Source organism: Diadema antillarum, unplaced genomic scaffold (genome assembly GCF_040938485.1).
Source record: "Diadema antillarum isolate AM-2024a unplaced genomic scaffold, OU_Dant_1.0 scf00000099, whole genome shotgun sequence".
Taxonomy (NCBI): domain Eukaryota; kingdom Metazoa; phylum Echinodermata; class Echinoidea; order Diadematoida; family Diadematidae; genus Diadema; species Diadema antillarum.
This window is the reverse complement of record NW_027270988.1, coordinates 2,077,199-2,103,801: the sequence shown is the minus strand read 5'-3', so window position 1 is coordinate 2,103,801 and position 26,603 is coordinate 2,077,199. Positions and strand designations below refer to the sequence as shown.

Below are 26,603 nucleotides of genomic sequence, written 5' to 3'. Positions count from 1 at the left end.
ACAACACATTGGAAATGTATCATACACGGGCTACTTGTTGCGGACTATGTCACACAACGGCCACTTTATATGCCTCTCCTCCTATCGCGGAGTAAGGAGGCAATCCCGCACGGCCGTGAGCGACGCGGAAAATACTCGCAGTAGTACTTCAAATTATTTACAATGTTGGCGTGGTTATTAAATTCGTACAACAATTATACATTTTAGCAGTATCTCTTGTACATGGTTACTATAATTCGGCATGTATCATCGGTCTAAACCGGAGTTGGTATTAAAATAATCCAAACTTGCCCATGACAAACAAGTAACCATATATCTAATAATAAATGTTTAAACTCATAATGATGCACTACCACCTTGAAACGTTTGTCCAACGTTTCGATATTGTGCCCCTTTCTATGTTATAGACACTATCGATCATAAAAATACTAATCGAACAGTAAAATCGAATCGGTTCCACCGAATTTCGTTACAATATATATATATATATATAGATATATATATACACATAATATATATTTTTCCTACGTTTGTCTTGCAAATGTAATGTATTCGTGAAAGCATCTGAAATAGAAAAAAGTTGAATTTGAATTTGTATTTTGAATAAAAAAAAGAATTGTGGGCAAGTCAAGATGACAGTCGTTGATTATTTTTTCTCAAACTTCAGGTACGTACAAGAATGGCTCGGCTGCATGTCAGTTGCCCGCTTGGTCGACATCAACCCTGCGACAGAGAAGTACCTCCTGCCAGAGCACCGTGCACCCTTCTTCACAAGAGGAACCGATGCACATAACCTCGCCCTGTTCTCTGATGCCATGCCCATGCTGTCTGGGGTGTACAGCAAACTGGCGGAGTGCCTCAAGAAAGATGGGCCATCCGGTGAGGCATGCTGGGAAGGCTGATAGGGAGGGGGTGGGGTAGTAGGGTAATAGTCTATATTATAAAATGGGTTCAAGAATGTAGCCAATTGGAAGCGCTGAAATGAGTCACGTGTGCGTGCATTATTTTCTTCAGGTAAGCACTAAGAAGAGTCTCTCTTCCACCTCCCTGGCCTGACGTACGTCACAATGTTTTACACTAGCAGTGCGCACTCAATCAGTTGTTACAAGTGCGTCACGCGCTACTATACGCGCTGTCAATCCTGTAAACAACTTCTAGTTCGGGCCGCGGGCTGCCACAACAGCCGGCGGCCTTTCTTGTGCATAACAGTACGTGGCGTACGTATACTCTTATGCGTACGTACAGTACTTATCAGTGTGCGGGATTTCCGAGTGCGACGTGCGTAAATGTTTGGGACGAACATCTTCGGACATCTTGACTTTTGAGCGAGTGCTACATGTAGCTGACTGGTATTGACCCACAAAGGTACGTGAATAATGCTGTTAGTTTTCGACCCATTTTATAAAACAAATGATGCACAGGATTATTTCGTGGCGTTAGTGAAGGTGCGGCTCACTCTCGAGTATTGACAACGGTTGCAAACATGCACTCGGCTGCGCCTCGTGCATGTCGCACCATTGTCAATACTCTCGAGCGCGCCGCACCTTCACTAACACACTCTATCCTGTGCATCATTAGTATATTAGGTCGATTTCATCTATTCATGTGATTTTTTCTCTCTCTCTGTCATGTCTGTTTGTGTGTGTGTATGTGTGTGTGTGTGTGTGTGTGTGTGTGCTTGTGAAAGATTAAACTACCCCAAGAGGGAAGTTTCATACCGAATTGCAATGTTGCACTTAGAGTTAACAATATAATGAGGTCTTATCTACCCTGGGTAGCCTCTTCAGTGTCGCCACTGCTCTACCATTGAGAGGGCCCTGCCATTATTATAACACTAGTGTTGCCAAGCACCCATTTATACACCTGGGTCGAGAGGGATATGGTGGGTAAAACGTTTTGAACAAGGATTTAAGCACTGGGCGGGATTTGAACTCGGGTCCTCCGATCTTGGGGTTCTTTTCCACTACGCCATTTGTAGGGCCCAGCGGATCTACTGCAAGAAATCACATGATGCATGAAAAGACCTCTGCATCATGATATGCAAACTGACAAACAAAAACAAAAACAAAAACAAAAACAAAAACAAAAAAAAAAAAAAAAAACAAGAGATGTTTTCTATTGTCCCTGTGGCATACGTTGCATCCTTGTGTGTATTTGAAAATACCGTTGCCATGGTTTAATTGGAACTCTGATAAACACAAGAATACATCATGTTCACAGGATGATATCACTGCAGCATTTGCAGGGCACAATACTTCTACCACTTAAACATGTCCCAATTAGAAAGAAAAATAAATGAAATGAATAAACAGATTGCACATAATTGATGGATTGATGTGTTAGAGATAGATAATGGTCCACACTCTAAAATATCAGGGTCAGTCTGACCCGGAAAAGGGTCTGTTGGGGCCACACTCGGTTCTGGGTCAGATATGACCAGGAATGGGGTCAGATATGACCCCATTCAGAGTCATGAATTGGGTCAGGGTGACTCCATTCCGGGTCTTCATGACCAATTTCCAAGTCATTTTTGACCCGGAACGGAGTGTGACCCGAACGGACCCTTTTCGGGATCAGTTCTGACCGGGATTTTTCTAGTGCATTGATGTATTTTTTATCAATGATATTTCAAACATTTATTTACCCTTAAGAAAATCAGTACTGATTTCTCAACAAAAATTGTTTAATAGATAGACCAGCGACATAGATATTTCTCTTTAAAATCAAATTTCAAAATCAAATCCTGAAAATCTGCTAGATAGGCCGATAGTCTGCTTGTGCCCATAGACTTTGAAATCATTGTAATTATATTATGCCACCTTGGTGCAGTTATGACGCATAGTCTTATGCTGAAGCCACCTTTAAGCTTTATAACTTTGTATTTTAATCAAAATGACTGAGATATCCAAAAAAAAAAAAAGTCGAACAAAGAGATCCTTATAAAAAGCGTGGCCTGTCGCCTTTTATTATTATCATTTTGTTTCTATATCTGGGCCATATGAAAACCAATTCTCATCAAATAAATATTGAATTCTTCTAAAAATTACATGCTCTTTCATATTTCATAAGAGATTTCTCGTTATCTCACTTAAGAATGTTATCTTCCTCTCAACCAGTACTGTACAGTCCCTTTAATCATGGGGGTAAAGATAATTTATTACGCACGCCCCAAAGTCTGTAATAGCCTTCGTAATGACATAAGGGGGTGATGTGAAGTGACTCTTTAAAAGAAATCATCAGAATCTTTTTTATTTTGTCTTAATTTTGCTCTGTATTTATGCGTCTAGAGCAGTATGAAGAGAGGTTTTGGGGGCAATACAAGATGTAATTATATCATTATCATTGTTGACATTATTATTATCATTTTTGTTATTGATATCACTATTGTTACTTCTATCACCTTAATTAAAATTATCATTATAAAGAAAGATTCACAAAATCGTGCACATGGCCTGCGCCATGATTTCTGGTAAGTAACTACAAGATTAAATGTGTGTTTATTGTTTTCAGCCTTGACTACGGACTCTCCTTCGACTTCTGGATGGACGCAGTTTTCTTTTAATCAGACGGGTAATGCTGCAACCCATGAAATCTGTGGCTAATTTTCATGTATAGAATCATCCTGACTATATACACCTTATTTCTTGAAAAGTTTCAAACGAATGGGAAGGTCTGATATGTCAGTATTTCAAGTATAGAGCCAAACCATTTAATGCGTTATCTGTACATTATTCTCTATCAACATTGACTGCTGATTTGTTTTCGACTTTGAAATGAAAGGAGTTTTTTCCCCTTTATTTTCTTTATTTTCTTTTTTTTTAAATCAAGAAGGCAATGTAATTTCACTGCTTAATTTCAACCATTCAGGAAACTGAAATTACTCATTCCTTATCTTGAAAGCTTTAAAAACAGGAACGTGGTAAAACCTTTCGCCCTCAGAGTGCCACACAATAAAATGCGTAATTTGTGTTTATACTTATTACAGCCTTGACTACTGATTCGTCATCGAAATTAGACTGGACGCAGTCTACTACAAATCAAGAAGGTGATGTAAGATCTATGCATAATTTGTACTAAGAAGTTGGTAAATACACTCTTGATTTCTTTCCCTGTGGTCCCCTGGAATTTCCTCTTCTCTTTCTCTCTCTCTCTCTCTCTCTCTCTCTTTATATCTATCTGTCTACCTATCTATCTCTCTCTTAGCTCTTTACCTCGTTAAGGCATGCTTTCCCATTTTCTCACCGTATTCTCGTCAACACTTATTTTTTCCTTTTTAAACACACGCACAAACACGCAAACATTATTATAATATCATTTCTGTTATTCCCTTCCCCATTACAATGAAATCTGCAAGTTTAAACAAGATCTTTACAATCTAAATTAGATACAAAGTATCGATCAGAGACTTGGGAAAAATGATCCGTTCTTATTGCGACTATGTTGGAGGCAGCTAACATCTTTTCATGTTTTATTCTTCTCAATTACTGTATCAAATTTCCCTGTTATATACAAATTTGAAATAAACAATGAGCTACTTGATAACCGATTAACTTATGGCGTTTAGGCATTTGTAAATTTCACGGACTACTTATATTGTGCAGTCTATTAATTTCATACGTAGATATTTGATATCTGCACGTTTCCAACGTTAACATTAATTGTTGGATTAAAACGATCGCCTTTTTTATCTTGAAAGGGCGAGGGCGGGGGCTTTTTTGGGCCCCTTGACATTTTTCACATTAAATTCGTAACGAAAATATCTCGCACCGTGACGTTTCATGGCTTAATTTTTGAAGTCTTGCCCAACTTTTGAGACCAAATTTGCAACACTCGAGTACGCGGTTCTGTAGTTACGCAAATTTTGTACGTGCATGTCAGTCCCGAAATTGTTCACACGTGACTTCATGTAGAAATCCAATGTAAATTCTGTTTCTAGCCAAAATTCATAAATGTATAATCATTTCTACTTTAATGATTGAGATCAATTTGTTTATGATCGGAATAGTGTCGCCGATGACTAACGTCGAAAAAAAAACCCGATTAAAAACAAAATATCATTAACAATGAAGTGCGTATGAAATTTTGTAAAAATGAAAAGAAAAAAAGAAACAGCCTTATTTTTAAGGTATTTTCAATTAGAATCCTAAAAATAGTACATAGACCAAAAAGAAGCAAATTTTAATCTTTATTTACAGATGTACAGCATTTTCAGGATCTATACATAAACTAGCATGATTGATTTGTCAAAAATAAATTGAAATAATTGCGGATAATTCCCTTTTCAGTTTTGTAGATTACCTTGTGAATCACGTGCGTGCCAATTTTCCTAACGTCCACGCGGTTAAACGCCAAGATCTTGGAGGGGGGGGGGGGGGGGGGGCTCCCTCCTCCAGTCTTGCCAGGCATGAAAATAAGCCAGTCTTTTTAGGGTTAAGGTATTTTTGTCCTTTCATTGGCTGATTAATACATTTTGTGATGTTTAATCAAATAGCTTCTGTCTACTGTAAATCAAAATATCAATTCCCTAAACCAAATCATAATGAAAAATAACAAAATTCATTAGTGTTTTTGTGTGTGTGTGTGCCAGTACGTTTGAATACAGTAAAATTGGAACAGTTTTTTTTCCCTATACAGTTTCCACGGATATGCTTTCCACTGTACATTTGACAACACATGTCCGACCCGGCATAGGTACTGAGTCATTATACTTGCTTTCTTTATTAAAAAAAGAACAAAATAAAACGAAGTGACACAAACACAGACAAACGTACTGCAATTTTTTTTTCTGGAAAAAATTGTTGTTGTAACCATCAATGTGTGACTGAATAAGACTTTTACTGTAATTTAAGAGTTGTATGGCATTAGTGTTTATTCTTCACATCTCCTATCAAATACATTCTGGAAAAGAATGGTGCTTGTGTGCTAGCACAAAATACATACACTTTAAGAACTCGAAACTGCTCTCAAAACTGGAAACTTTTTGCACACAGATGCTTATGATAACGATAATTACTCCATTAATCTCTTCTGATGAACAAAATAGCTACAAAGAAGTCTGTCGTTTTGAAAAAAAAAAAAAAGATGTTTAGGAAAAGAAGTCATGTGAAAAATAAACACTCTCTTCGATAATCCTATTTTGCAATACCAATTATGAAATAAATGTAATTTATATTTTTTTAATTTTGCTCGACGCTAGAAGTCATTTGCAGCTGATCTTTTTCTCAAGACGTACGTGACACCTGTCGAGCACGTGGCGCCTACATGCCTGTGCCCATGGCACAAGCTTACTCGTCAGGGCTCGCAGCAGCCGTCAGGGATCAGTGCGGAAAAAATGAATGGTTTTGGTTTGATTGCTCGTGTTGTTGGCCGTCCGGTCAGACGTCTTGGGTTCCGGAAGATCAAGGCACGGTTGGAGAGTGGCGGTGTCTTTACCCACTAGTAGTCCATGGGCCAAGACCCGAAAAGTGGGTTGTTGGTACCATCTGAGGTGGCACAACCTTTTTGGTGTCAGTTTGTTTGTCGGGCATAGATATGCTTATCAAGCTATGATAGCATTTCCAAATGAGTAGCTTAGTCATAATAAATGAATTTTTAACCAATATGGTCTCGTTTTTATATCCCTATACTTCTGAATCGAAACTAAACCGCTATACAAAGAAGAGCACTGCCTTCTGTATGTCCGCAGGTGTTCTGTTGTAAACGCGGTGCGCTTAGTCTTTATTCAAGGCAGCGAAGGGAATATCCAAAGGGTTATGATGTCCACAGCTGTCACGCGGTGCACGTAGTCTTTATCTAGACCAATGTACCCTTATCATATCTAAAGTTCCTCATAAAAGGGATTATCTATACTGTTTTTATACTACCCTATCAACAAATACATCAGTTTTAAACAAAAATCACTCTGTTCATTTACAATATCATTCATTATAATGTATCGTAGTGTACTGGTACATTGTTTTTGCATTATCTTATATTGTTGGAGGGAAATAAAGCGACATTGGCGTGGTATCAGCGTTTTCACCGTAGCGTTTTTGCCGGAAAATGATAAATAATTGAAAGATACGGTAAAATTAACGAGGAATTGCTTTTGCTGTTGTTGTTGTTTTTAGATAAAAGGATATTCACTGTATCATACGCTTTGGATATTCCCTTCGCCGTCTAGAATAAAGACTAAGCGCTGTGGACATCATAACCTTTGGACATTCCCTTCGCTGCCTTGAATAAAGACTAAGCGCACCGCGTTTACAACAGAACACCTGTGAACATACCATAGAGCTGCATTTTACAGCTCTATGGAACATGCAGAAGACAGTGCTCTTCTTTGTATAGCGGCTAGTTTCGATTCAGAAGTATAGGGATATAACAACGAGACCAAATTGGTTTAAAATTCATTTACTATGACTAAGCTACTCATTTGAAAATGCTATCATAGCTTGATAAGCATATCTATGCCCGACAAACAAAATGACACCAAAAAGGTTTTGCCACCTCAGATGGTACCAATATCTGGCCTGGCCCATGGACTATAGACGGTAACAGCGTTTCCCTCGCCAACCTATGGGATTCCGGTACGTACACCGCGCTATCTTTAACCAGTATCTTCTTTCTTATTTCCCCTCCATTTTTTCCTCTTTCTGCCCCATCTACAGCAATCATGACGTTCCACAAACACAAACATGCGATAAGCACAATAGGATATATATTTTTTCTTTTCTCTTTTGTTTGCTTGCTTTTGTTTTGACTGGGGTGTGTTTGTGTCTGTGTTTGTGTGCGCAAGTGCTTTTGCAATCATTTTTATGAGGTAATCATTTAATTTGATGATCGAGTCTTTCAAGTTGCAATGAAAGGAAATGAAATGAAATTCACAATAAGAAGACAAGCTATTAGTCATTTAGATTAAATGTTCGTCGAGAGCATTCAATTTCGTTGGAATGCGAGGAAGCATCATCAATTCAATTTCTCACGTGAGCATTCGAGTTCGGAATCATTTCATTCAATTTAGCAGCGAGGGGTTGGCGACCGGGCAAACGCAAGTGCGAAGGACGGGGGGCTCGCAATGGTCTCGCATACGGCGGGAGGTGGACTCGCGCCTACACAGCGATTGAATGGGAGCCAGCTATATATACACACACGTGTGTGTGTGTATGAGTGTGTTTCTTAATTATAGTGCTTTTAGCAGGAAAAATCATGACGTGCTTTCTGAGTTTCTAGTCCATGTATGCTTAATTGCAAAAAAAAAAATGCGTTGAATTGATCAAAAATTTTTAACAACAGAAAATTAACAAAAATTAACAACAGATAACTCACTTGATCATATAATTGAGGTAATGATTCACTACGATCAATGGAGTAACAAAGAAAAATCATAAACGCGAAGAAGTTCGCACAGGCACATGAGCTATTTTCCTAAGTCTCAATCGTAAAAGGTTATTAGCCGTGTTATTTAGTCAAAAGCCCTTTGACAGAGCTTCAAAATTTGTTTTCCTACATTTTTTTCTACACTTTCGCTTATCATATTTCATCCTGGTTTTTTTTTTCTGTCTTAGAAAAGCCACAAATATTGCGTGCACTTGTGTATGTGGGGAGTGCGGCCCTGTTGTTTGGCGGCCTCTGCACAGTATTATAACATTTAGTAATGCGGAGTTTGTGAGTTTTTTCCATTTGTTTAATCTCTTTTCAAAACAATATAGATCCCATGAGCATCCCATCTGGAGAAACCAGATACTTGGCATTATATATGGGGACTTCTTCTTACAAGTATTCTTTCACGACAACCTTTGCCTACACAGTGTGCGTCAAAGGCAGCGCATTGCAATATAGAGATTCGGCGCTGATCTACACCTATATAGATACCAAGTCTGTGTGGGAGTTGCCTGCTTCAGAGGAAATGGTTGAGTGCACATGTACTAAGGTATGGGAAAAATAAGAGTAGATTACCTTAAAAGCCTAAAAAAGCAAAATAACTGTTTTCACTTTTGACAACATTTGAAGGTAGGGCCTATGGTTAATATGACTATTGACAGAATTACTGATTTTGAACGCTTTTGATGGTGTAGGCTTATTTCAATGTGTAAACATAAGTAACAAACGCTTTTACAAAATGTGAAGGAAATAATACAAGAAAAACGAAACAGGTAAATCAAACAAGCAAAAAAAAAAAAAAAAAAGACAAACAGGCAAAACAAAACAGAATGAAAAAAAAACACCAGAAACTACATGGAAGAGTTTTTTCCCTAACCTGATTCTCCGGTCTTCGACTGTATTGTTCAACTCCAATCAACATATCAAAAGCGTTCACTTTCTCTAAGGAAGCGAGCTCGTACATGTGTATAACTGCAGTTAGCTGCCTTCATGTAACACGGTGTTTTCAACCTATGAAGAGTTTCGAAAGAAAATTTGTAAAGTGTTTTTTTTTTTCAATTTGTTAGAACTGATAGATTTGCTTTTAGCTCTTTAATGGATAGAAAGGAAAAAAAGAAAACATCACTTGGAAGATGATGGGAGGAATGCAAACAGAACAAAATGTAGATATCACGTTACTAAATTATTTGCCCATGGGTAACGAGCTGAATATTGTGTCACGCCTGATAAACCTGAAAATAGTCCCAGGATGAGGGTAACATTTCATTTCATAAGTGTCGGATGTTAACTGCAAATGTGTAGAAATTCAAAGGTTGTTCCAACGAATGTAAAAAAAAAAATGAGGGTGATTAAATCACATGTTTTATCATGGACGACTGTACACTATTGTTGAATGCCTAAGTAAAGATAACTTTGAATTTCCTTTCATCTTGTTTAAGACTGTGATTATTAACTGTCTTTGTACTGGTGTACGTCAGCATTTTTCAAAGATTAAAAATTGTTAAAAGAAGAAGAGAAATAATTATGATAATACGATAATGATTATAGGTATGGTTCTTTGGCTCTGACTGAAAAAACACATTTTCAACATGACTCGACAATGTCGACATGTTCATTCTGCAGTTTTGTACAGTAACTTACAATCCATGGGCGTCACGGGGGGGGGGGGGTGAGTTGGGTGCGAACGCACTCCCCTTCAGACCCTAAAAAAACCAAAACAAAACAAAACAAAACAAAACAAAACAAAAAAAAACCCTTCAGTCTGCGAGCGACCTCAATGCCGGACCCTAAATAATAATTATTTTTTATCTACTCTTTTTTTTTTGTTGAAATTTTGCATCGGAGATAAAAAAAAAAAAAAATCATGGGCAAAAACAATTCGCACCCCTGGTTCTGGCAGCACTGATTTTATACATATCTACTAGAGTAAAATATCCCGTTTGCGGCAGTTTAAGCATTGTTAAGAGTTTTTCCAACTTGTAAACAAATCAGGCAAATTATTTTCAACCATTTCATATATCATAGACAAGATTATTCATTAACGCAATTGTTTTCATGAAAGAAATTTACCATTGACCAACGCAGTTTTCATGATTTACCAGGGCAAAACCCGGCACAATTTTCGCCGATAAAGGCGATATGCGACGTAGTATTTCTGCTTGCGGCACGATGTACAATCCCTATGCAATACGCGCGTGCCCCGCGATCTTACAAGAGTATTCTACACAGTGTGTACTATTTAGATAGATTTTGGACATCCTTCCCATGCTTGGTCACTTCGACGCCATCTAGCTGGTCATACCTCCCCCAGTCATGAACATAAACCGACACCCTTGACTACCAGTGGCGTATCCAGGTGGAGGGGCACACCGGGCGCACCGGGCGTCCCCCCCCCCCCGCCCCCTCTCAATTTCCAAAGCGAAAAAGTATGCTACAAACGGCAGTTTTTGGACTGTAAAATGTCAAAATTTTCAAGCTCGCTCCCTCCGCTCGCTGGCATTTAGTCGTAATGCCATTCTCCTCAAGTTGCTGCCGGTAATTGCCGGCAGTTCCACCCGGTGCGCCCCCCCCCCCTTACTGCAAAAAAAAAATATAGCTACAAACGGCAGTTTTTGGACTGTAAAACGTCTCAATTTTCAAGCTCGCTCGCTCCGCTCGCTCGTATTTAAATTCTCGTAATGCGCCCGGTGCGCCCCCTTCATTTCGAAAGCAAAAAAGATATAGCTTCAAACGGCAGTTTTTGGACTGTAAAATATCAAAATTTTCAAGCTCGCTCGCATTTAATCTTTATGCAATTCCCCTGATGTTACTACCAGTAATTGTCTGCAGTTGCACCCGGTACGCCCCCCCCCCCTTAATTTCCAAATCGAAAAAATATAGCTACAAACAGCAGTTTTTCTACTGTAAAATGTAAAAATTTTCAAGCTCGCTCTCTTCGCTCGCTCGCATTGAATCGTTATGCAATTCACCTGATGTTGCTGCGAGTAATTGCCAGTAGTTGCGCCTGGTGGCATGCGCTCCACCCCCCCCCCCCCTTGATTTCCAAAGCGAAAAAATACGGCTAAGAACGGCAGTTTTTGGACTGTAAAATTTAAAATTTTCAAGCTCGCTCGCATTTAATCGTTATGCAATTCACCTGATGTTGCTGCCAGTAATTGCCAGCAGTTCCGCCCGGTGCGTCCCCCTCCCTTGATTTCAAAAGCGAAAAAATATGGTTAAGAACGGCAGCTTTTGGACTGTAAAATTTAAAAATTTCAAGCTCGCTCGCTCCGCTCGCTCTCATGTAATCGTTATGCTTTCCTGATATTGCTGCCAGTAGTTGCTAGGAGTTGCGCCCGATGCGCCCCCCTTAAATTCCAAAGCGAAAAAATATAGCAACAAACGGCAGGTTTGTTTTCCTGTAAAATGTCAAAATATTCAAGCTCGCTCGCATTTAATTGTTATGCCTTTCTCCTGATGTTGCTGCCAGTAATTGCCGGCAGTTGCGCCCGGTGCGCCCTCCCCCCTTTATTTCCAGAGCGAAAAAATATAGCTCCAAATGGTAGTTTTTTTACGGTAAAATGTCAAAATTTTCAAGCTCGCTCTCTTCGCTTACTCGCATTTAGTCATTATGCCATTCACCTGGGCCCTGTTGCATAAACCCCTTACCGCTGGACTTACCGCTCCTTTCTAGCGGTAAGTCTTCAAATTTGCGGTAAATTTTATAATCCTTGATGCTGATTGGCTGTGACGCCTAATTTTGACGGTAGTTACCATTGAAATTCAATGGTAAGTTTTATGCAACGGGCCACTGATGTTGCTGCCAGTAATTGCCAGCAGCTGCACCCGGTGCGCCCCCCCCCCTTAATTTCCAAAGCAAAAAAAAATATGGCTACAAACAGCAGTTTTGGGACTGTAAAATGTCCAAATTTTAAAGCTCGCTCGCTCCGCTCGCTCGCGTGTAATCGTTAAGCCATTCTCCCGATATTGCTGCCAGTAATTTGTCGTTTCACACCGTCATTCCATAATCCATTTATAGGGGGACAACCCCCTCCCACAACCTCCCCCCCCCCCCCCCCTTGCTCGTTCCGCTTGTTCGGGCTCGGTCGCGTTCATGACATCAGTGTACGAATCATTGCTAGAAGTTTATTTGAATTATACCATTTATAGACAAATTGTTCAATAACAATTTACTTCAAAATGTACTGATACCTTAAACAAGTGGGACTGTTTCAAGTCGATAAAACACGTAAAATACCTGCATCAAATTGCACCATTTACAACATCAAAATGCAAAAAGTGCTCTTCCACACCCTTCCCCCCCCCTTGCTCGCTCCCTCGCATACTAACACCCCCCCCCCCCCCAAGATGAAATCCTAGCTACGCCGGTGCCCTTTCCCCGCTTGGTTTCCCTCAAAAACAGTAAAAGTCTAGGGATTGAGATCTTCCTATATTCCAAATGTTTGTCCAAAAAAAAAAATCTCATTACATTAGGGTCAAAACGCACCCCCAGTGAAAAAAAGCTGGTGACGCCCCTGCAATCTGATAGATATTTTCAAGCTTACATTTATTTGAGAACAGTTGAGGTTTACTGTGTTTGCTAAAAAAAAAAGAGGTTTAACAGGAGAAAGTAAATATGACCGACAGACTTCCTAAGTATTCAAACCTTGAATGTTTCATAACTCTTTGTGAAGACACTATTCTGGCTAATGACGGATTCATATATTTTACTCTTGCAAAATATAGTTGTTTTTATGTGCAAATATACTTTTACAATCGTAGAAGCCTTAGCAAAATTAGAAACACACTTAAAGCTACGGTTCAAACTATCTAATCACTTTTCCCGCTACCACAATGTTTACGTAACAATGTCTTTCTTGTCACTCGATTGTAGACATAATCAACATTATTCTTTTTTCATACAATCATTGCCTTTACAATTTTACTTACACGAACTCTTACACTGCCGTCTTAACAAACTTGTACTGAGATTAAACTTTAGCGTTTTAACTTTTGACTTTTCATACTAAAAAGAGATTTCGTTTTTTAATCCTAATAATACTATGATATAATGGCTAAATATTCCAAGTGCTATATTTGAATTACTTTCCATCGAAGATATGATAAAGTTGTTGTTTTTTAGGGAATTATTTCAGTATATTTATTGTTTTGATTCATAGACTATTGATAGAAAAGAGCAGCCTATCATTAAACGTATGACAGTATATATGAAATGGAACATTCCTTGTTTTTCATATCCAAATATTGGAAAGTACTTTATCGATCGAGTTAAAATTGTTTGATATTTTATTTTTGTGGAGTTCTTGACTGAAATTGATCGAATGCTATTGCACTACGTGGTCTCACTGTAGAGTTACTGTTAGAGTTTATGACATAGTATTGTATTGATTTATAATACATACTTTATAATACATATTCCCAAAGTGTAAACTTCTATTTTGTTTTTCAGACAATGTATACAATTTGTGTTTGGAATATTGTCAGCACTTTCTTAGACATCAATGTTTGTTCTTTCAGGCCAACGATGCACTCTATACCTGCTATTGTATTCTTTACTTCTTTTGTTTGATATTTCTAGATTTCAATAAAATATTTACAGTGCCTTCAATCTATATGTCTATCTTTAATTCTATGTTGATATCACTGCCAAATACTTCATATGGACGAGATCATCTTTACTCACGCCGCCATCAGAACGACACATTCGGTAATCCTCGAAGTTGGGTATGGATGTCGAATTTGCATTTCAGCCAAGCTTAAAGTAAACCATTTACCCATGGGTAACGAGCTGAATATTGTGTCACGCCTGATAAACTAAATCTATGCCACTACTGTGAAAATATTCCAAGGAGGGGGAAGAAGAAAGATATATATAAGTTCAAAGCAAACTTAAGGAAGCACATTTTATTACAGTATACTTAAAATAAGAACTAAAAACAAATAATTTATATGACTAATGTTGGTCTCCCGATAGCAACATCGCATATCGTTCCCTCTTCCAGCAAACCAATTCTATTATTCTAAATTCCAGCCTATCTGCCCTTGTGTACTTTCAAGCACTTGCACACACACTCACCACCATCACACGTCAGAGTTTATTTTCCCCTTCTATCTTCGCAGCAGAATTTGTATTGTTACGAATCTAGTACGTCCCTTCCTTTTCCTCGGGCCGGCCATCTTTTCAAGCAATGCTTAAAATGGCGGCCCTCTGCATAATCGCTTCTCAACTACAATTGTTATTGTAATCCATGCTGCATAGACATGCATACTGTATATTACATCATTAATTAGGTGATACGCTATCAGCGTATCACCTATTGTGATTGTCAAAATCTCTCTTTATTTTTTTTTATTCTTCTTTCTTTCTGGACAATTTTGTGTCGTCAATATCTCAAGACTGACATAACGAAATAACATGACATTTTCAGTCAACATGTCTCATGACAAAATCTAGCCACAATAAGGTTTTCATGACAGTAACATATCTATGACGTCATCTAGGCGCCATTTTGTGATTTTCGGACCTTGTCACATGATCGATCATAACTTCATAACTAGATGTCATTTCTGTATCATTTTCGGTGGACATGAAGTTCAGGTCACGCTCTATCTTACTTTTTAACGCTAGTTACACAGGTCATCATTACGCGCGCGTAAGCGCGCGTCAAAATTTTAAAAGGCTCAAAACGACTTCCCAATGGGAAATCTCGAAGTTTCAGACAATTTTAAGCGTTTCAAACATTTTCTCGCGTGCGCGTCCGTCCGCGCAATTCCGCGCGCAGAGCCCGTAAGCAACATGAAAATGCAATTTTTTTGACTGATTTGGATTCCTGATACTTTGAGTAACAATATCCATTGATTTCCGATCGATTTCGACCTATAACAAAGGAATGCACTGGCGTCAAAGTTGAAATTCCACGTGCGCGTCTTTCTGCAAATATAGTGAAAAAACATGTCTTTGTTTATTTCGCCATGGCTCTTTAAATCGTCCGTTGACCCTATATTTCTATTGCATATTACAAAAGTATATGAATTGTAAATAACATTCCTGGTATCAATATTGCCAGGAAAACGCGATGACGTCATCATATCGTCATTTTAGATGAAAAAAGTGGAATTGATTTTTTTGAGGTACTGTTTCTGACATTCATTTGCTCGTATCTCTCTTGTTTAAGCTCAATATTATCCCAAATTCAGATATGTTGCAGTTTGAACATTTGCCTTTCAAGTCCATGTGATGGTTTTGAAATATGATGACGTCATCACACTAGAAATTGTGATTAAAGGTAAAGACTCAAAATCAGACAAGTTTACGTGTTATGTCTATGGGAGGTGATTTTTTTTTTAAACCATGCATTGACTTGACAACGTTTAAGCACCTTTACCTCATCTGATTTTGCTCCATTTCCTCTGAAACATAAATATGTTGTAGTTTAGACAATAAGCTTTAGTAATCATGCATTTTATGTTTTCAAATCTCCTCATCAGGTTGACAATTTTGCAATTTAAAACTGAAAATGAGAATGCAATCTGTACGGAACGATTCCCAATTTTTCTTTGCAACTGTATATTGATCGAATCCACGCTGCCACTTGTGAGAAATTGAATAGCGCCATCACAAGTCGACACTGTCACAATAGTATTTACATTTAAGTTTTGCACTCGATCTTCAGGACAGCAATGTGGCATAATCTGTTAGCGCGCTGGTTCTTCATAACGCCATACCGGAAGGCGAGAGGTTCGACCCCCGCAGGACTTTTATCCGTTCTTTCTTCTTTTTTTTTCTCTCTTTTTTTTTCGGCAGTTCAGCTTTACTCCGATGTCATTATCGTATTATTTTATCAAGTGTACGTAACCCGTGAACACGGCTGCTCTATTTCCCTTGCTTTGTATTGGAGTTTGGAGATTGGGTTTGCTTCAATAATTTTGTCACACTTAATGTTGTAAATTGCGGCTTGTGCCGAAAGGGTGGGTTGGGTGGTGGCGCGTCGCGTTAATGGGAACACCACCCTTCGTCCAAAGCCCCCCCGGTTTTGCCGAAAGGGTGCGTTGGGAGCGTTGGGTCGCGTCGCGTTGACTGGAACCCCACCCTTCGTCCAAAGCCCCCCCCCCCCCGGTTTTGCCGAAAGGGTGCGTTGGTACTTTTTCTTACGTAATATCAAAAGAATTGAATTTATATTTAACCTTCAAACAACCATTTCAAAGAGGCTATCGTCCGGATCGGTTTACACTCTATTACAACTTGGTCTACAGCCAGTTGGTCTAATAGACTGTTTAATATCAGTTGGTCTAATATATACCAGTTGGTCTAGTCATCATTTCGTCCAATTACTGTTTGGTCTAATTGCTATTTGTTGTTTAATATCAGTTGGTTAGATATGAATTCAAAACTCGTCTTTTAACCCTATAAAGCCCAAGGGGGGGGGGGGCACATTGTGCCCCCTACCCGATTTTCATTCGCCACTCCTTCGCCCTTAATTCAGTTTTAACCAAATTTGGTGACTTTTCTAAAAATCTTATTCCAAACATTTTGACATATGATTAAGCTATATTTGATATTGCTGGTTGCCATGGCAACAATAAAACTGACAACCATGTCAGTCAGATTTTGCATATTTTTCTGTTCCAATTCCAATTACCCATATTATAATGTATAAAATGGGCGTTTCTTGGCTGAAATTTGCTGAAGGAGCAAAATGTGAAGTAATTATGGCCCTGAAATGTTCTTCCTATTATTTCCTTTGTTTTTCTGTGACAATGCCATAAAACAGTAGATATAATAGAGGTACTTGAAAATAACAGTATTTTCCAAAGATTGCCATTCTATTTTGTGTCATTTTGATTCCTCCACCCAAGTTATACCTCTAATATCATTTGTTTATCACATTATCAATCTGCAAACTTAAAATTCCGATATTATTGGTATATGAAATATGATAACTATATGCATGTACCTATTCCTAACAATACATCACAGGTCTCATAATGTATTTCTTTATTTTGTTATGAATAGCGCCCCCATGTAGTGACCTTGAGAAATTTCGACCATAAAAAATAATGAGCTTTGACTTGCAAATCATTTGTGGCAAATATGAAAAATATTGGTCTATGATAACACATAGTGGGGATAAAGAAATTATACAGAAAAATCATGTTTTTAGCATATTTCCTATGTATTTCTTTATATTTTGGTGAATAGCGCCCTCTATGTGTCACCATGAAAAAAAAAAATCAAGTATGCGGTCATGTAGACTATGAGTTGCTCTACCCATGTGCCGAATGTGACGATGAAACATCAAACAATAACATCAAGATAGCTTGGGCTTTATAGGGTTACATGAGAAAAAGAGAAAAAGTACCAACGCACCCTTTCGGCAAAACCGGGGGGGGGGGGTTTGGACGAAGGGTGGGGTTCCAGTCAACGCGACGCGATCCAACGCTCCCAACGCACCCTTTCGGCAAAACCGGGGGGGGGGGGGGGGGGGGGCTTTGGACGAAGGGTGGTGTTCCCATTAACGCGACGCGCCACCACCCAACCCACCCTTTCGGCACAAGCCGTAAATTGCCCCTTGTTACAGTGTCCCGCTTGCCACGATTCGTTTTCTCTTTCCTTTTCTCTTCATTTGTTCTTGTTATACTGTAGCAGGATATTTAGGAACGTGTTCGTTTACATAACTAACATGAATGGGAACTGAATTAATTAACTCTAGTCCAGGTGCATGGCGTCTCGCTTATCTCTTTGGAATTCCAGGTTATTGTTTGACCAAATAACGGAGTTAAAGACAGGCAGGGAAGGAAGTGACTTGATATTGCTTCATAATGAGGAATTTCGGGCAACACCTTTCCAAGTGTAGTGATTATGACGGGGTTCTCTGTCGTTTATTTTCGTCATGGCTGTTTCACTAGTTAGCCATAGGTGATATTATGTTGCTGGCATCTGGGAGAATAGAACAGATCAGTACCAAACTGGAATAGCCCTATAAGCAATGTGGTAAGCGTTCAATTTTTTGCATCATCTTTCTTCTTTAAAGTCAATCACTACTGATCGAAATACGCAATATAATATGACACGTTCCACTGGTAGTTTAGGCAAAGGGAGTTAATGCATGATGCAATGATAAATGTGCTACCATTGATTTTAGAGACGTCATTGTGGTGTGGTACTGGTGATGGTAAGGGAACCATAGATTGCTTTTAAAGTAATGAGACAATCATTGGACCTTTGCATCAAGACCGTATTCCCATCTAGAATATAATGCATGTTCGTGCGGCGTTTTTTTTTTTTAATCCTGACGTGGACATTTTTTTTCTTGTTTTTAATTTAAGAATGTTATATCTAAATTTGTTTCTTTCCCCTAACATTTGTTTTTTGTTGAATATAGAGTTAGACGTTCCGTGATCGAGTAGAAGAGCAGCGATTTAGTTACAGTTTCAATGCATCTTGTTTACCATCTTCTCTGACATTAAATTGATGGTTTTTATATTTGACATTGTCTGTCTATTTGCCAGTTTATGCTCATAAACCACTGCTATAACAACTAATACATTTGCTTCACCTGTCACACGCAATGACATGGATTGCAGTTGTGCATGCAGTTTTCCTTTTGCCACCTCTCGTTTTTCTCTCCCCTTTTCCCTCACTTTGGTTTTGTTATACTGCAGATGGGAATGATTACAATAGCATAACCCAACTTAAAGTAGGAATGAGAACTGAATAAATTAACTCTGGGCCAGGTGTATATAGCGTCTCGCTCATCTCTTTGAAATTTCAGGTTGCCATTGTTCGACCAACGGAGTTGAAGACAGGCTTTATGTTGCTATAGAGGTATCTCGCGCCACATGAATGGAATGCATACGCTGTTTAGTATTAGTAATACACTTTTTCATGCCCATCCCTGCCAATAAAAGTGTGTTTGACGGGGTTCTGTGTCATTCTGCCTACGAGAAAGCAAAGTTTTATTTTCGCCATGGCTGTTTCTCTATGCGTAGCCGTGGGTGATGGGTGTTGTTGGCATCTGGGCAGTAAAGAACCGAGTATCATGCTATAATACCCCCCCCCCCCGTTAGGTTCTAAGCGTTCAATACGGTGATATATCTTTCTTCTTTATTATATCGATCACTGCTGATGGAATTACAGAATTATGTTATGACACGTTTCACTCAAAGCTTAAAAAACAAAGTTTATGCACGATACAAGTAATGGTGCATGAGTCCTATAGGCCATTGATTTTAGATGAGAAATTATGATATGCCTAAAGTAGTGGTGTCATTGATTAGGAATTAATGACACGACTAAGCACTCCTTCCACTTCTAACTGTCCCCTTTGAATGTGTGTCGATCACGTGAGATCGTCATAAATTATCATTCACGTATAAGCTTACGTTCAAAGTGTACTCTTAGTTGGAGGAGACCTATAGTTACATGGTTAAAGGTGATGTTTTGCCCTTTTCTCTTTAATTGAGGTATCACTTTCGTCCAGGATAAATCACATTCTCATGTAAACAGACTCACTTGCTCTATATCCCCTGTTTTGTATCGGAGGCTTCATTGGTTTTACTGCTGGTAAATCTCACAGGCTTGTATATAGTTGTAAGAGCTCTCTGAACTGATCATTGTGATAGCAAGATTAGAGGGAGTCATATTGGTTATGTAAATAATGGTCAAAGGTCATGTTTTAAAAGGCCACTGTTAAAGCCAGGATGGTTATAAACACTTAATTGTCATGTTTTATTTGTACGTGCCGAGGATCACTTGGACCCCGTTTACAGTGCGAGGCTCGGCCGCGTTCGGTGTAAACGCGCAAAAGGCCAAATGCGGGGCCAAAATTGGCCTCGCATTAGGCCACGCTCTGGAGGTGGTCTCGGCCGCGGCCGAGCCGCGGTCGCGCCCGGCCTTTTTCTCAGTGTAAGCGCAAACTGGGCTAAATGCGCGGCCAATTTTAGTCTGGCTTCCAAACCCTCGCCTGTACTATTTCGCTATTCAGGATATTAACTACTTCAACGTCGAAAACTAGTATAGTTTAAGGTGGTTTTGTCCTGCAAAGGATTTTCTCCTTCGACAAAGGCCTTTGCCCGAACGGCGACTTCGTCGCCACGGAATTCAGTTGGCAAAGGATCTGAAAACCAGACAATACCAAATTGCGTTTGTTTAAAAGGGTAGAGCGCCACTACGACAAAATATTGAAAGGTTCGAATCAAAAGCGCGGCCGAGCCCGGCAGTGTAAACGGACTAAATTGCGGGGCTCGGCCTCGCAATTGAGGTTGTCCTTGATTGCAGCTCGGCCGCGGCTCGGCCCAGCCCCGCACCGTAAACAGGGTCTAAGTTTATGCACTGTAAGTACTCAAAAAGTCCGTAAATCGACTTAGTCGCACACGCACAGAATTTCCACTTAGTTTGTGTGACAGAAAAACAAATGTGATCTGAATAATGTAGGCCCAAAAAAGTTCAACTAAGTATCTCATTAGAACTTCAAGGTTCTGTATTACATTCTTTTCTTTGTCGATCAAGGATGACCGACATCTGATGACCCCAAGCGTATCACCTAACTCGTCTTCAGTGTGACGAGTTTCATATCTCGTTTCTTTTTATTCTTCTTTCTTTCTGGACAATTTTGTGTCATCAATATCTCAAGAATGACATTACGGAATAACATGACATTTTCAGGGAACATGTCTCATGACAAAATCTAGCCACAATAAGGTTTTCATGACAGTAACATATCTATGACGTCATCTAGGCGCCATTTTGTGATTTTCGGACCATGTTACATGATCGATCATAACTTCATATCTAAAGGTCATGTCTGTATCATTTTCGGCGGACATTAAGTTCAGGTCACGCTCTATCATACATTTTAATGCTAATTACCTAAGACATTATTACGCGCGCGTACGCGCGCGTCAAACTTTTAAAAGGCTCAAAACAACTTACCAATGGGAAATCTCGAAGTTTCAGACAATTTTAAGCGTTTCGCGCGTTCGCGTCCGTCCGCACATTTTCGCGCGTAGTGCGCGTAAGCAAACTGAAAATGCACATTTTTTGACAGATTTGGATTCCTGATACATTAAGTAACAATATCCATTGATTTCCGATCAATTTTGACCTATAACAAAGGAATGCGTTGGCGTCAAAGTTGAAATTTCGTGTGCGCGTCTTTGTGCAAATATAGCGAAAAACATGTCTTTGTTTATTTCGCCATAGCTCTTTAAAACGTCTGGTTACCCTATGTTTTTATTGCATATTACAAAAACATATGAATTGGAAATAACGTTTCAAGTATTAATATTTCCATAATTACATTATGACGTCATCATATCATCATCTGAAATCAAAAAAGTGGAATTAATTTTTTTGAGGTACTGTTTCTGACATTCATTTGCTCGTATCTCTGTTGTTTAAGCTCAATATTATCCCAAATTCAGATATGTTGTACTTTGAACATTTGCCTTTTAAGTCCATGTCATGGTTTTGAAATTTAATGACGTCATCATACTTTAAATTGTGATTAAAGGTAAAGACGCAAAATCGGACAAGTTTACGTGTTATGTCTATGGGAGGGGATCTTTTTTAAAACCATGCATTGACTTGACAACGTTTAAGCACCTTTATCTCAGCTGATTCTGCTTCATTTCCTCTGAAACTTAAGTATGTTGTAGCTGAGACAATAAGCTGCAATAATCATGCATTTTCTTCTTCGAAATCTCCTCATCAGGTTGACAATTTTGCAGTTTAAAACTGAAAATGAGAATGGAATGTGGACAAAACGATTTCCGATTCAGCTTTCACATACATAAGTTTACGTTCCTCATATTTTCTCGCCGAGACGTATGGCCGAGTGGTTAAAGGCGACGTCTCAGAGACGTAAGGTTGCGGGTTCGAACCCCACAAGATCACGAAACAAAATACTTAGCTATTTTACTTTTTTTCTTCAATTTTGTATTACATATTCGTCCATTTAGAAATCACGTTCGTATATAAACGCACCTATACACACACACAGACACACAGACACACAGACACACACCATATCCCTCTTTTTTGTGTTGGAGACCACATTGCTTCGACTGCTGCAAAATTTTGCAGGCTCACTTTGTCTAACCGATCGTAGTATGTAATGACGACGACGGAGGTGTTGTACTTTGAACATTTGTCTTTCAAGACCATGTCATTGTTTTGTACTTTGATGACGTCATCACACTGGAAATTGTGATTAAAGGCAAGGTATCAAAACCAGCCGATTATAGGCTTTATGTCTACGGCGCGTATTTTTCCCAAGTTGCCAGAAATGGCATAGCGACATCAGTCGTTACAAGGCCGCATTTCCGTCTAGCAATGCAATACATGTTCACGCGGCCACGATTGTTGAGTGGGCATTGACTTTTTCCCCCTGTAATATCCATACATTTCTTTTTTGCCTTACGATTTCCGGGGATGTCCCGTGGCCGAGTGGTTAGAGAAACGGTTTTGCATGTACGCTCAATATAACATCAAGGTGCCTATATCACATTCTTTTCTTTGTCGATCACAGATGACCGACACCTGATCACCCCAAGCGTATCACCTAACTCGTCAGCGTGACGAGTTTCATATCTCGTTTCCTATTATATCGTTGTCTGTGCAAATCAAACAACTCTGTTTTAAATTCACTTTGCATATTTCCCACATGTTCATGATTATTTAATGTATATATATTGATTTGCAGAAAATAAAGTATCTATCAAGCAAAAAAACGAAAGAATACAATGGGTGAAAACGTTGAACGATGTACAATTGGCCATTTTCAGGCTTTTCGATATTCAAACCCTTGTAAAATTGTCACCTGGGGGTGTTTTTCATGGTCTTAGGTATCATTTGGTAGGGGAGAGTTGTACCTTTCAGAAAATATATACTTTCTAGTGTTCTTACTGCATTTTCTTTAAAAAATAATGTCTTGAAGCTGAAAAAATTGACAAAAATGCATATTTGCGAAAAAATCCCAGAATCACACGTCTTAATTTTCTATCTAATGCAATTCTACAGCTTTGTTTTTCCTTGTGAGGAAGCCCACACACTTCAACTATTTAATCAAGTACTTCTGCCATGAACGTGTGTATTATTTATCTTATCAGGAAATGTTGACTTCACTTATGTCTGAAAAAGAACGTCTCTGAATGAATTATCTTTTCCTTGACGCCAAAAATTCAGGATGACTATGAAAACATGTAAGGCCATATTTATTTAGTGTCTTATCCATACTACCATTCCATCAAAATTTGTGAGTGAGCTGTGTGAAATAATCGTGTGGTGGCTCATTAAAAGAAAATTATACTGAATAACCATCAGAGATGTTCAGTTGTGTAATGGTGTCATTGATGAAAGTGGATTATGCTTGAGATAAAAAGTGGTTATCAGTATGTCAGTGCGAGCCAAGCGACTATGATGATTGGCAACTTTAGTAGCATACTGTCCACAAAAATGAGTTCTGGTTGAAAACCCGAATTGGCGAATGTCTGTGATCAAAACGAATGTCCCTGATTGAAAGTCTCTGAAGGGATATTCCCTCTTCTGACACTTTCGCACTGCATGATACTTTATTTGCGTGCTTATTTTACGCACTGACGAGCCATCCTGGAATCGAGTCAGCACAGTTCAACGACAGATATGCCCACAAATCTTGAAAATGTGAGTAATAACAAAAACTTTCCTGGTGTTTATGCCAATTTATTAGAATTCTTATCTCGTAGATTTGCCAATGAGTATCATTTGTGAAATTATGTATTTTAATCTTTTGATTAGAGGTAAATTGAAAAAGGATAGACAGTAGAATCTGCACGAAGATCAAAGACCGAACGTCTCTGAGCAAAATGAAAAACGTCTCTGAAAATTACTGTTTCATGAAATAAAGACATCCACTATACAAATTATGAGAACATTAAAGTAAATTTATGTCTGGATGGGCTCAGTTAGTACAGTAGGAACAAGTAGAACCAAGATAACACGGGCGTGTTATAATATTAAGAAAAATGAAGCTTCCTGAAAGATGTTGAAAATATGTAAAAGAGTTTCAAATTTAAGATTTTCTGTTGATTAAGCAAGTGTAAACACATTGCCCGGACAGAAACTATGTTTTATGACTAGTAATAGGTCAATAGTCTATGATTATTATGTAGTAGTCACTTTAGTTTACGTATTTTTTGTGAGAGAGGCAGAAATGTGAGAAAAACAGGTTTAGGTCAGAGACGTTCTCTGAACAAATAGGATCTGCTCTCAAACCAATATCAATGACCCATCATGGCGAATTGGTGCCTATGTTTGTAGCACATAGGTTCCTCAATCCAAATATAATGCCAATATCTTGTAAAAATCAAACCCATTAAGTACTGATAAGCAAAGATGTTTACGTCAGAGACGTTACACTGAAAGTTTTACATATTTTCAACTACTACAATAAGGAGTAGATTTTTCATTATTCCACAGTATATGGCCCTCGTATACATACATCGTTCTAGGTAATTTACGCAATCTAAAAACAATGTTGATTTTATAATTTTGATCAGAGACGTTCATTTGTGCGCACATTGTTCTTCCAGTGCATGATAGATTTATTTTAATATCATTTTAACTCTTATTTTTTTTTTCTTACAGCAAGATGGGAAGACCGGATGGATTTTAAATGCTCCGAATATTAGAATTTCGTCCTGCTCAGGATCTTTAGGCTCAGTCATGTTCATGTAGCCTACAAGTTCCAGACAACGGCCGTGGTACTGGCAAGATCGGACGGACATCTTGGAGGTGCCATCTGTTTACAAAATAATGACTATCCCAACCCCTGTTTCAGGTAGCAAGCGACGCGGTCGGTACCATGCACTGATTGAGGACATGGAATACCAAGTGGAGGGAAAATACAATTCAATGTTATAATGCGGACTCTGTTTTTAATGCACATCACTACGTTTGCTTTTGAGCCTGTAAAATCGGAGGCTTACGCGCTAAGAAATAAATGTTCAAATTTGCACCTAATTTGTAACAATAGCAGCACACCTGCTGTGCATACTTGCACCCTTAATTGTGCTTAATTGCACCCTTAATTAACTGCCTTTTTGAAGTATTGCTAATTTCTGCAAACAAGTTCTCGTACAGTTGTTAAGAATACGCAAATGAGTGAGCTAACCATGTCATAACCTCACACTTTTCCATTGATCGTGTACAAAAAATAACGAAAATTCAATTTTTCTGTCTTTGAAATCTGAAACATGATGCTATTCCTGGTTGATTACCTTTAGAATAGTGATCAGTTAGATATACCCGGATTTAAGCCTCGGGCATAATTATGGTTGAATGAAAAACTGAAAATTTCAAAATGTTTATGTGCAAACCTTATTGCAAGTTGTGAGGGAATGACAAGCTCAATTTGCCATTTGCATATTCATTATGACCGTTCAAAAGCTGTTTCCTGAAAAAATAGCGAAACTTCAAAACGTCATAACTTCCTTATTTTTCTTGAGCCCGTAAGATTTTATTCTTTCTTATCAGCGGCTAGCTCATATTTGGGCTAAATTTCCCCTGTAATGACTCTTTTTATCTTAGAAGTAAGGTGAGATATTCTAGTGGTAATATTTTTGAGGTTTGTAAGCAAAATACATGAGAAAAGGAAAAATACTAACATCTGTGATGAAACAAGAGAACGTCTATTAAGAATGTCCCTTTACTTTTATAGTTTCCTCTACAACACTACGTATGTATCGCCTTCGAGTAGAAAGAAGGATTGGTAATCCCCTATGACCGATGTGACAGGTAAAATGTGATATTGTAATGTTATTGTCAACCTCTTGAAAGAGGTTTTCAGTTCATTTTTGGTCAAACGTTTGCTGTACCACACCGTTGATATTCTTTTGAGTTTGGCGTTTACAATTTATATCTCCCATAGTATACAGAAAAAAAGGGACAGCGGAATTTGATGCTTCTAGGATGAGTATAGGCTAATTACAGCTTTCTGAGACGTCATCATAACAGTGGCCCAGGTACGGTCCCTAATAAAAATCCGAACTGGCCTGACATACACATATAATCATATTTGAGGTATAGTGGTCAAATTAAAATAGTATCAGTAAATTCGTGCTTACCTTTGTTATAGATTTGGACTACATTTGAAAGAAAACATATACAATATTGATAGCATGTGGGCACACCTTCGTATACACAGGAAGGTGAAATACAAAGTAGTGGTCATCATAAACAAAAACAATTCTTGACATATATGCCT

General features: G+C 38.5%; 1 protein-coding gene across 1 annotated transcript in view; it reads left to right on the top strand.

Moving 5' to 3' along the window:
- The window catches only part of LOC139718778 (cholesterol oxidase-like), a 62,661-nt gene that overhangs the window by 18,528 nt on the left and 17,530 nt on the right, over window positions 1–26,603 (top strand). Inside the window, exon 5 of the mRNA XM_071630242.1 lies at window positions 668–884. Coding sequence (XP_071486343.1) covers window positions 668–884 — 217 coding nt within the window. The remainder of the gene's footprint in view (window positions 1–667; window positions 885–26,603) is intronic.